The 13,116-nt window shown below is 37.2% G+C and overlaps 1 protein-coding gene across 2 annotated transcripts in view; it reads left to right on the forward strand.

The window, feature by feature from the left end:
* Positions 1-13,116, forward strand: part of SLK (STE20-like kinase) — a 65,824-nt gene that overhangs the window by 31,821 nt on the left and 20,887 nt on the right. For both annotated transcript variants that reach the window (XM_006831317.1, XM_006831316.1), the window contains exons 8-12: positions 2,373-2,501; positions 6,257-7,615; positions 10,096-10,226; positions 10,429-10,552; positions 11,913-12,092. In XM_006831317.1, the coding sequence (XP_006831380.1) occupies positions 2,373-2,501; positions 6,257-7,615; positions 10,096-10,226; positions 10,429-10,552; positions 11,913-12,092 (1,923 nt within the window). The remainder of the gene's footprint in view (positions 1-2,372; positions 2,502-6,256; positions 7,616-10,095; positions 10,227-10,428; positions 10,553-11,912; positions 12,093-13,116) is intronic.

A 13,116-nucleotide genomic window follows, 5' to 3' on the forward strand; every position in this document is an offset into this window, starting at 1 on the left:
GATTATGGATCTGAGCAAAATGAAATCTTTGACAACTTCAGTCGTTTCTCCATTTATCCTGATGTTATTTATGGGTCCAGTGGTGAGGTTTTTTTTTGTTGTTGTTTTGTTTTTATTGAGGTGCAACCCATACTGAAAACTGTGGTCTTTGGTCCTCATAAGTAAGTATTTCACATTTTCCTTTCAGCAAGCAAGGTTTGCCCATATAGTTCTAAACATTAAAGCGAAAGACACATTAACCATCTGCAATATGCAGATGATACACGTTTGCTTTTCGGAAGACTGCACAGGACCTGGCAATGTTTCATTCTTTTGTGTGTAGGGCACCATGAGGTGGAGCTCACGTGATGGCATCTGAGAACAACAGCAGCAGTATTGACGTGCATTGTTCAGTACTGCTGCTGCTGCTGTTCATGCCATCAAGTGAATAGTGTTGTTCAATATTTTATCCTTAGACTACTTTAGGATTGTAACCTGAGGTTTGAATTTTTCTTTAGTTCTTTCAGTTTGAGAAATACTAAGTTAATTTGATTTTCTAACTCCGGGTCATTTCATATATTGATAGAATGCATTGTCTTCTAGAGAAGCTCTTTGAGTTTTTCTGTCCATTTTTACTTCATCATTTTTTCTAGTCACTTTCTCTAGTCTTTGTTTAAGAGCAAGTTTCAGAGTCTCTTCTAACCATATATTTTGACCTTTTTAATGGTCTTTTGCTTCCTTTGTGTACGGTGCCCTTGATGTCATCCTACCACTCATTTTGTCTTCAGTCATTAGTGTTCAGTGCATCAAATCAGTTTTTGAAATGATCTCTAAATACACTTAATATCATATTTTGGCTCTTGTGGACTTGTTTTAATTCTCTTCAGCTTCAACTTGAACTTGCTTATGAGAAATTGATAGTTTATTCCATAGTTGGACCCAGTCTTTGTGCTAACTGGTTATATTCAGCTATACTTCATCGTATTTTTCCATAGATGTAGTTGATTTAATTCCTGTGTATTCTATCCAGTGAGATTCATGTGTATAGTTACTATTCATGTTATTGAAAAAGGTATTTCCATTAAATAGGTCATTCATTGGCCTTGCAAAATTCTATCATGCAATCTCTGGCTTAATTTCTGTCACCAAGGGCATACTTTCCGACTATTGATGATTCTTTTTTCCAGTTTTTACGTTCTAATCACTAGGAATGATCAATATATCTTGATTGCATGTTTGATCAATATCAGACTGCAGAAGTTTGTAAAAATCTTCCATTTTTGGCATAGTGATTGGTGCATAAATTTGTATAATGAGTGTATTAACTGGTCATCCTTATAGAAGTGTGGATATTATCCTATCACTGACAATGTATGCTTCGGGATAGATCTGGAAATCTTCTTTTTGACATTGAACATATGTCACCATCCCTCTTCAGTTTGTCATTCCAACATAATGTGATTATCCGATTTGGAATAGCCAATATCAGTCTGTTTCAGCTCACTAATGCCTTGGGTATCTATCTTCAAACATTTCATTTTTGACAACTTCTGATTTTTTTAGAGTCCTACCTCATACACTTCATGATCTAGTTTATTAATGGACGTTTCCCCTGTTTCTTCTAAGTTTGAGTGCCTCCCAACCTGAAGGTCATCTTCTGGCCCTGTATCAGACCATACTCCACTGTTATTCACAAGGTGTACACTGGCCAGTTTTTTTAGAAGCAGGTTGTCAGGCCCTTTTTCCTAGTCTGTCTTAATCTGGGAGATTGCTGAACACTGTCTACCATGGGGTGACCCTGCTGTTCCTAAAATCCCATTGGCATAGTTTCCAGCATCACTGCAACATGCAAAAAATCCACCACTGTATGACTAACTGCCAAATGAGGCTGGACTTTCAGGGGTAGATTGTGTAATTTTCAAGCATAAGTAAAAATATATGGACCTGCTGCATGGCACTGTAGGACCACAAGGCCAATAGTTCAAACCCACCGGCTGTTTTTTGGAACTGACAGGGCCGTAATGAGTTGGAACTGACGCGACAGCCCTTAACGACATCAACTACTACTTAGATTGAATGAATGTTATCATTTGGATATATTTGCTTCAGATTCTTTTTTTAAAAAAAGGTACAGGTATAGTTGCAGGCAGCCTCTATCCCTACTCAACCCTCTCCTTTCCCAAGAAACATTATCTGAAATTGTCCATGTTTTTCCTACTTATATATTTACATTTGTATAACATTCAAAAACAAATTCATTGCTGTCATGTTGATTCCAATTTATAGTGACCCTATAGAACAGAACAGAACTGCCCCATAGAGTTTTCACATTAAGAATGTATATTTTATGTCTTTGAAACTTACTTGAGTGTGCTGTTTTTAACGATCAACAGCATCCCTTTGTTACTGTTGATTCCAACAAACCAATCCGAGAACTGATTGATGAAGCAAAGGCAGAAGTAACAGAAGAAGTTGAAGATGGCAAAGAAGAAGATGATGATGAGGAAACAGAAAATTCTCTGGTTGGTATTTAGAGAGAAAATTTCGTTTAGTTTTTAGAGTTGCTTAAATAATTGTTTAATTCACGTTTTATCAACTGTATGATTTTTAAAAAGTTTTTATTGTGAATTGAGTGAGAGCAGATCATCAAGTCATGCACATTTATATTCGACAAATTATAAACACATTATTTCATCTCATTGCTTATAATCCCCTCAACATAGCGTCATTTACTCCACTTCCTGCCTGTGTTTCTTGTTTCCATTCCTTCCTCCTTTCCAACTCTTCTGAACTTTGTCCTTGGGTAAATGCTGCTGTTGAAGCTATTGCTTGGCTGAAAATTGAGCCATGGAGGTCAGCTCATCTCAGACCTGAATTGTGATCAAGGAGTTCTACTAGTCTCTGTCCAACCAGTAAGCCTAGTCTTTTTTTTTATGATTTTGAGTTTTGTTGCACATTTTCTTTCAAGAACCTTCAGATGTGATCCATTTCAATGCAGTTGGTAGTGGTAGCTGTGCACCATCTAGTTCTTCTGGGTTCAGTGTCAGTGTTGAATTGTTTCCAGGTGTCTTCAATTTTCATCACTCTTCTTTCCTCCCCATAGGGAGAGACCAATAACTGCACCATAAATGGCTGCTCATGAACATTAAAAAAAAAAACCTTTTTATTGTGAATTGAGTGAAGGTCCACAGACAAGATCATCAGCTTTACATTTTACTTTAAAAAAAAAACATGCACTCTGCCTCATCCCAGTGACTACAGTCCCTTCCCTACAACAACAGTCATCCTATACTGCCCCTGCAGCTCCCTATTGACAGCTTATATTTCACAAATGAGCAAGGCAAAAATACTTGATGTACACATATAAAAATAAAATCTATATAGTCATGTATATGTGCAAAGGTTACATTCTGCAAGCCAGCTTGCTGTCTGCAGGCACACAGCCTTATTCAGTCCAATAAGAGCCTGCAACTGCTCTGTCTCTCCACGCCACCACATCTGCCACGGTCTCTGCTGTTGCTGCTTTTCTAGGTAGGGATCTCACACTCCATTCATGCACTCCTTCTTGACGGTCCTGAGATCGTCTCTTTATAAAGTTAAAGATTACTCCCCCTTTTGGAGTCCTGGTGTGGTGCTGTGGGTTAATGCGCTGAAGTGCAAAGTCAGTTTGAACCGCAAGGTCGGTGGTTCAAGCTCGCCAGCTGCTCTTCAGAAACCCTATGCAGGGTTGCTGTGGGTCAGAACTGACTCTACGGCACTTAATAGCAACTCCGCCTTTTTAGTTACACATCTTCTGCATTATAGTTGTACCAATCACAACTAATTCTGCTAACAATTACTCACAGATGAATCACAAAATGCTATCACCACCATCCTCCACCCCCTTTCACCAGATCCATCTGGAAAAGAGGAAAACTATTCAGTGGGTATTCTACCTCACCCCCCTCATTCTGAAACTAAACACACTCATGAAAACTTGTAAGATAGCCACTTCATGCCTTTATAGCATCTTGTCCTTCCCCCATTTTTTGATAGCCAGTGTCTAGATTACTCATCCCTTTCAACCCAGTACAGTGAGGAAACAAGCTTGTTCTTTGATAATGAAGAATTCTTCCATTCTGGTTGGAACTTTGAGCAACTGCATCCATGTGCAAAAGTCTAGTTCATCAAATTGTAGCAATTTATACTTGTTGACAGCATCAAACATCATTTATTTTCATCTGGTTGACTTCTGATATGCTAGCCATCCAAATGGGTACTAGCTGCAAGTTTGGGAGTTCACACACACATCCTTGCACTTCAGACAAGCTGACCATTTCAATGTCAGCCCTGGCCCCCCGGGGCTAGGTCAGTGCCCATGGGCTCAGGAGTTCACACATCTCCCTAAACTTCTGAGCAGCCAACCCTTCCTCTTCTGTCTGTCATCTCGAGGTCAGTGGGTGTCATTGGAACATGGCCAAACTCAGTCCATGTCTTCATTGCTACATTGCCTTCACTTCCACTCATCGACAAGCATACTAGAGTGCTTGCGGGGGTTCTCTTTAAGTTTCAGTCCTAGAAGGGGGATTTCCCTGATGGGCTGATTTTTTTTACCTTGATGTTTCCAAAGCAAACAGCTTGTTTGAAATTCAAACAGCCAACTAGTCCTCTTTTTTTTCTTCCACTCTTTCTTTCAATAAGAATCATCAGTTCTGGGTTGGTATGCATATATTTTCAAGTGGGAATGCACCAGCTCAGAAGATTTTGGGTGAGACCCTCTGGATTCCACTTAAGGCCCCATACTCTACAAAACTTAACAAGAAGCTTAGTTCCTTGAGCAAATTCTAACTCCCCTTTTAGCAAATCCAATCAGTTAGAAGCTGAAGAAGGGCTTACATGCTTTCTGTAATCATAATTGCCAGTATTCATTACTGTCACATTTGAATGTCTATTTTACAATAGAAGGCAGGAAAAACCAATATCCACAAGACAGTCAAACATTTTTTTTCCCTACCTTTACCCATTTACCCTATGTCTCAATCCATGTATATACGTATAGATCACTGGTGTTCCAAGGTTGTGTATATGTACTCTTTTTAATATGAGATACTATTTACTTTGAAAGTTTATTTAAGCATAAAATGTGTTATGTGAAATTATTCATTTATAAAAATTAATATTGAACATAAAAGAAACTTTTGCTAAGGGAAAATTTATAAACTGTTATAGACATATTTAAATTCGGTATGATCTGTCAGAAATACACATTTGAACTACAGAAATGTATGTAAATACGCTTATGGATGTTTTTACAAGCATTTTATTATCCAAATGATTTAAAATGAAAACAGCATAATTTGTATTTTGTTGCTATTAATTGCTAAATAGAACCCACTATTCTTCAGTTAAAATAAAATCTAAAACCCATTGCTGTTGAGTAGATTCCAGCTTAGAGGGATTGTACCCAGATCTAAGGATTAATTTGATGAATGGCAATGTAAAAAGATTAGTACCAAGGTTGCCTATTGCAACCTATTTTCATCTTATTTATTTTAAGAAGACTTTTAAAATTCTTTATATTCTTTTTCTAACATTAGCAATTTTTACTGAACAAAATAAATCATTGTTATTCATATATATATATAGTCTTGATGTGGCACTATAGGATAAGCATTGGGATAAGAACCACAAGATGAGCAGTTCAGATTCACCAACCCACTCCTTAGAAACCCTGTATAGGGGCATTGTAAGTCAGAACTGACTCAGTGGCACTTAGCAACTTATATACACACACACACATTGTTGTTGTTAAGTTCCATTGAGTCAGTTTTGACCCATAGTGACCCTTTATAAGGTTTCCTAGGAGTGACTGGTGAGCTTGAACCACCGACCTTACAGTTCAAACGGCTTTGCAGTCTGGCGCATTAACCTACAGCGCCACACCAGGACTCCTACACATACGTACATTTATGTATATATACGTATATAAATAAATTTAGAATGTTGAATTTTTTACTGTCTAGAGTTGGTAGCGTAGTGGTTACGAATTGGGCTGCGAACCTTAAGGTCAGTGGTTTGAAACTACCAGCCGCTCCGCGGGAGAAAGATGAGGCTTTCTACTCCCGTAAAGATTTACACCCTCGGAAACCCTGTACAGGGTCGCTATGGGTCGGAACCGACTTAACGGCACTTAACAACAACAACAGAGTTGATTTCACACTGAAAAAAAATATGTGTATCTAATTGTTATCCAGTGACTATTTATTAATCACTTTTTATTTACTGAACTCTTTTTCAGCCAATACCTGCAAGTAAACGTGCCTCATCTGACCTTAGTATTGCCAGCTCTGAGGAGGATAAACTTTCACAAAATACATGTATTTTGGGATCTGTCTCTGAAAAAACAGAACGTAATACTGTTGAAGATAAATTAGGCAGAAAAGTTGATGATGAAAAACCCACCACTGATGAATCTAAAAAAGCAGTGGAGGGTATTGATGAACTTATTAATGATGGTCCTTCAGAAGCTATGGCGGGACTCCAAAATAGAGCAGTACTAATTGAGGAGAATGGGAAAGAAGCAAAGAGACCCAAGGTTGAAAATCTGCCTGACACAGAAGACCAAGAAACCATGGATCTCAAGTCAGTCACTAGAGGAAAAGAAAATAATGTAGTCTTAACTTTAGAAACAAATACTGAACATAATCTGAAACCTGAGGAAGAAAGAGATCAGGAAAAATCAACATTTGAAAATAATCTTATAAAATCTAAAGAAATTAAAGATACAACTCTTCAAACAATGGATTTAGTTTCTCAAGAGACAGGAGAAAAAGAAGCAGAAATTCAAGCAGTAGACAATGAAGTTAAGCTTACAAAGGAAGATAAATTGGGAAAAGATGACAAAACTCAAAAAATGATCAGTGATATTAGCAGTGTGGTAGGAACAAATGAGATAGTAAATGTCTTTCAGAAGACTGTTGAAAACAAAGCTGAAGTTGCTCCCGGAAATGATGGTGAAGTGTTTGAAACAGACCAGAAATTAATAAGTATGCCCAAGAAGGGCCCTGAGGCTGATGGTGCTGAGGAGGTTCCTTTTAAAGAAACATGTGAAACTAGTAAGACAGATCAAAAATCTTTAGAAGATAAAAAGAAGGAACCATTAGTCAACAGTTCAGAGAACATAATAGAGACCAATGAGGAATCAGGGGTGAGTGAAATTGAGGAAATTACTGAATCAGGTAGCATTGAAGAAATAGAGGTCGGAAGTGCAATGATTCATATTGATCAGAAAACTTTAGGAAATGAAACTGGGGATGCTCATAAAGCCACTACTCACATAGATAGAAAACAAAAAGAGATTCCATGTGAAGTGCCGATTCAAACAGAACCTCAAGTTACTGCTACTTCACAGGCTAATGAGCCTCAACCTGTTTCAGTACCTAGCATTAATGTCAACTCTGAAGATGCAGAAAATAATGAAGAAATTGGTGCTTTATCAAAAACTGAACCCGTGTTGCTACCAGAATCTGAGAATCAAAAGGAAAATGATACTGATTCAGGAACTGGTTCCACTGCAGATAACAGCAGCATTGACTTGAATTTATCCATCTCTAGTTTCCTAAGCAAAACTAAAGACAGTGGGTCAATGTCTTTACAAGTAAGTGTACGTGGGTCCTTGTTTACAAGGGTGGTTTTTGCTTTGCCATTTTGGCAATTTAGAATTTATGTGAACTGATGTCTTAAAACTAGAACAATCCTAACTCAGTGTTGTGTTAAACTTTATAAAATTCTTAAGGCCTGTGGAAGAATGACTTTAAAAGAACCAAAGAAAGAGATTCTGGATGAAATATTTGAATTTTTAAGTGGGGCCTTCATGCTTAGCAACCCTATACTTAAATAGCCTTTTAAAATGTAAATACTTAAGGAAATATTAATCATGGATGTTTTTACTGAAGAAATGGAAAGTTTGCAAGGTAGGGGGAGGTGTTGCTGTTAGTGCCATTGAGTTGGTTCTGAATCAGAGTGACTGTATAGGGTTTCTGAGGAGCGACTGATGAGTTTGAACAGCCAGGCTTTAGCTCACAGTGCTACCCCAACGTAGGTAGATCTGTTTTTTGGAACATGCCAACTTTAGACTTTAGAGTAAGTGTGTATAGTGTACCACAGAGCTTAGGGAGAGAGCATGAGGATACTGAGTCTGGAGAATAGAACAATAGGAGGTTGCAGAAAGGTAATTGGAAGGTGTGAAAGGGACAGACTAAAATTCTAGTGTATTTTGAATTTATCACTTTCCATTTTTGCACCCTTAGCAAAACAAGCAACTATCTCCAATTTTGGTATAACTGCCTGCATACCAAGATGTGGAGTCCTGGTGTGGTGCTGTAGGATCAGCACTGGACTGCTAACCACAGGTGTGACCATTCAAATCCACCTGCCACACCTTGGAAACCCTGTACAGGATCGCTGTGAATCAGAACTGATTTGACAGCACTTAACACCAGCAACAAGTAGGGGCTTTGGTGGTTTTGGAACACAGTAGAGGTGCAGTCTGTCTCGTAACTCTAACGTTACTAGAGGTGAAGGAGGGCCATTGATACTTGTTGTTGTGAAGTGCCATCGAGTCTGTTCTGACTCATAGTTACCCAGTATAGGGTTTCCAAGGAGCAGCTGGTGAATTTGAACCGCCGACCTTGCAGTTCAAACTGACCTTGCGGTCCAGTGCTTATTCTACAGTTAAGTAGATTATTGATTCCTAATCTTCTCAGTGTTTAAAATTTATCTTACTTTTCAAAATCCAGATTTCCAGATACCTACAGATTTCTGATTTGGTTCTTTAAGGGTTGAACTCCAGGAATTTGTTTAAAGTATTTTTGTTGGTGATTCAGAAACTGTGGACAGCAGAGTGAGAATTTACAAAGTGAAAAGAGGAAGAAAAGTGGTTATCATGTAAAAATTATACTAATTAGTCATTTGTATGAATTTCTCATTACCACTCTTCCTAATTATCATGTGGTATAGTAAAAGCTGAAGTCCTGGTGTGGCCTTGTCTGATAAGCACCAGACTTCAAACACACCAGCTAATCCTAGGAAACCCTGTTCATGGTCGCTGTGCGTCGGAATCGACTTGGCGCTTAACGATGACAGTAACACATGTAAATGTGTGAGCATCTTCAGAATGGATAATTCTTTGAACGTTTTATATGATTACATTAACATAAAATTGTGTAAGGGAGACGGCTTAAGGTGACCTAATTGGTCCCACTGCTGAGTTGTGGCTGGATGTTGTTAAGCCAGTCCCAACTCAGTGGCCCTGTATGACAGAGTAGAACTGCTCAGCGTTTTCTTGGCTGTAATCTTTCTGGAAGCAGACCCCCAGATCTTTTTCCCATGGAGCCACTGTTGTTGTTATGTGCCGTTGTGAGCCACTGTTGTTGTTATGTGTCGTTGAGTCGATTCCGACTCATAGCGACTCTGTACAGGGTTTCCGAGGCTGTAAATCTTTATGGGAGCAGAAAGCCTCATCTTTATCCTGCGGAGCAGCTGGTAGTTTTGAACTACTGACCTTGTGGTTCACAGCCTGATTTGTAACCACTAAGCTATGGAGCCACTGTGGCTATAGTGGCTGTGTGCTGTGGAGTCGTTTCCGAGGCTGTAAATCTTTACGGGAGCAGAATGCCTCATCTTTCTCCCGCAGAGCAACTGGGAGTTTCGAACTGCTGACATTGAGGTTCGCAGCCCAATTCGTAACCACTACGCTACCAGAGCTCCTTAGATGGATTTATATCATCAACCTTTAGGTTTGCCTAACCATTTGCCACCAGGGTTCTTCCATGTTGTTAACTACCATTGAGTCGGTTCTAACTCATAGCAACTCTAGGGTTTCTGAGGCTATAAATCTGCAGAAGCAGAAGCCTCATCTTTCTCCCAAGGAGCAGCTGGTGTGCTCAAACTGCCAACTTTTAGTCCTTATTCTGCAGAGCCACTGCACTTGTGTGCCTCCTCCATAGATGATCACTACTGCTTTATAGTCACATTTTATACGGGTAATTGTCATAGTTGTCATCGCTGTTAAAAGATGTGTGTTTTTTTCACTCCAGTAGTGCTTATAAAGACTAACTAAAATAAAATCTCACTCAGGAAACAAGAAGACAAAAGAAAACATTGAAGAAAACACGCAAATTTGTTGTTGATGGTGTAGAAGTGAGTGTAACAACATCAAAGATAGTTACAGATAGTGATTCCAAAACTGAAGAATTAAGGTTTCTTAGGTGAGTAGAGTAACAACATAATTAGAACTGTTTTGGGGACTTTACAAGTCTGAAGACTAGAGACACCAGGGTAAATTCCTGGCTCATTTTGCATTTTTCTTTTAATACTTTTCTGCTTGAAACAAAAAAATGTGTTAGTTTAAAAATTACTTCAAAGGTAATATTTGCTATCTTCCTTATCATTACTGTTGTATCTTATCAGACGTCAGGAACTTCGGGAATTAAGATTTCTTCAAAAAGAAGAGCAAAGAGCACAACAGCAGCTCAATAATAAACTGCAGCAACAACGAGAACAAATTTTCCGGCGCTTTGAGCAAGAAATGATGGTAAAGTCTTAAACTTTTGTAGCCTTTTGTTAATAATGTAGTCTAGTGCTTAAAAAAAGAAATTAACAAAAAGGCTAGCAGGATTTAGAATGTATTCTCTGATTCTTTAGATCTTTTGGCTTTCTGACATATTGCTAGCCTTTATCTCTTTGGTGGTCTGGATGCCTTTGTTGTTGTTGCTCTTTTGACTTGAAAGAATCTTCCATCCCAGTCTTCCTGTCACTAATTACTTCCCTTCAACAGCGGCTTGAGAAAATAGTCCTTATTTGTCTAGTGTAATTGCTACTGAACCCCTTCAGTTTTGGTCTTGTCCAAAGATGTAAGAAGAGTAACATTGTGATTTAAAATTCTGATCATTTTAATTGAAAATCAGTGTTTGTTTTGCTGTACTTAAAATTATAAATAGTAAGTTTTGTGCTAAATTTGGCATTGTTTATTACATTTATTGGACCATAACTCAGATCCTAAGTAGCTCTGGTAACGTAGTGGTTACAAGTTGGGCTGCTAACCTCAAGGTCAGCAGTTCAAAACTACCAGCTGTTTCATGGGAGAAAGGTGAAGCTTTTTGCTTCCATAAAGATTTACAGCCTCAGAAACCCTGTGCAGGGTCGCTATGAGTCAGAACCGACTCCTAGGCACACCACCACCACCACTACCTCAGTCCCTAAGGACATAATTTACTTATGTTCTCATTGAATATTTTTACAATACTTACAATCTGTTTTCCAAAGCCGTAGTCACACTTTTTTCTCTCCAAAATGTTTAATTTTTAACTTTCATTATTTTTAAGAAATGACTCTTTCCAAATACTTAATTAACTGTACCTAAATCAAAGATTTCAGTGTTACTATTATATAATAAGTAGGATTTTCTGTTGAAAGAATAGATTTATAATTCTAAAAAGATTTGTTTCAGTGAAATGGAATGTTTATTTTAAGAATCTTAATTAGTAAGAATAGACCTGAAAATGACAAGTAATGCTATATTATTAAAATAGACTTCAAGTAAGGCCTTGCGTAATCAAAAATTTTATTGAATAAATATTGACATTTTCTCATCTACTTAATACTTCATTGTACCAGAAATTTTTCTGGATTACCTGAAATATTTTAGTATTTTGTTAGTTCTGTAACAGAAAAAATACTTTCCATGTTAGAAGCAAATTAACTGTTCATCTTTTTGAAGAATTTCATAGCATATTTAGTGAATTTTGACCGAAGTAGTGAGGAATTAAATTTGATGACTTCAGTATTGTGAAGATTTTATCACATCACTAAATTTAAATGCTGGTTACATGTTTTTAGTTAATATGTTTAGTGAATTAAAATATGAAATGATCTTGGGTTACATTGTTTTACAGAGTAAAAAGCGACAATATGACCAAGAAATTGAGAATCTAGAAAAACAGCAGAAACAGACTATTGAACGTCTAGAACAAGAACACACAAATCGTTTACGAGAAGAAGCCAAACGCATTAAAGGAGAACAGGAGAAAGAGCTGTCCAAATTTCAGAATATGCTAAAGAACCGAAAGAAGGAGGTAAGTATAACTACTGATTTTAATTATTAGAGCTATTTTATGCACATTTAGGAGTATCTGTTATTGTCTTCAGTCTTCCCAGCTGTCTTATATGGTGGTAGTAAGGCCTGGCAGTAGCACCATTTTATTTCCAAGAACACTGGAGTCAGAGAGGTTTAAGGGCTTGCTCAGCCTCACAGAGCACCAGTAAGGGCCCAGATAGACCTTGAACCAAATCTTCACATTGTGTCTAATTTAACTTTCTGCACTCTACCACTTTTCCTTTATTCATGCTATAGTTAAAGCCTTCTGTTGAAATATTTTTAGAAGAAAACTTAACTACATTGATTTTGAAGGTGGCAGTACTAAATAGTTTCCTCACTTTTTATTTGTCATCTTTAATTCACATTTTTAACAATTTTTCTCTTGATTAGTTATTTGTCTTTCTTGAACATTCTGCCAAAACAAAAACTGAGTAATCAGAAATTTCAAAAATACCTAGAAGTTCATCAGATTGTGGGCTGTTTTGAAGAGCCCTAAGTAGAAATATTAGTAAGGTCATTGGTTTTAAGTTTTTTTAGTTTTTACTGAAACTGTTCTGTATTGTTACAGAATGAATTTATAATGATATTTACTATGAAAGGTTGTCATTGATTCAGAGGGAGATTTAAATATTAGTGTGTCTTTTTGTTCCTAAATGAAAGTGAAAATAACAGAGCTTTACATTATAGACAATCATCAGAGAGAATGATTTATTCTATACCATCAGTATAGGAAGAGGATTTACCTTTTTATGATATGTAAGATTCCAGGGACAGTAATTATTACCAATTCTGTTAGGGTTGGAACAAAAAATATCAACTGAGCTAATAAATGCACTTTCACTTGTGTTATATATCATAAATACTCGTAATTATTGAATTTCACTTTTAAATTATGATGAAATTTTAACATCGTATTAATAAATCTTAAGAATCTGTTTAACAATAAAGAATGCATTGCATTTTATAGTTTCTTTAAGCAGAATGTTTTGTACAGAAATGCT

The sequence above is a fragment of the Chrysochloris asiatica genome, unplaced genomic scaffold, assembly GCF_000296735.1.
Source record: "Chrysochloris asiatica unplaced genomic scaffold, ChrAsi1.0 scaffold00003, whole genome shotgun sequence".
Classification (NCBI taxonomy): Eukaryota; Metazoa; Chordata; class Mammalia; order Afrosoricida; family Chrysochloridae; genus Chrysochloris; species Chrysochloris asiatica.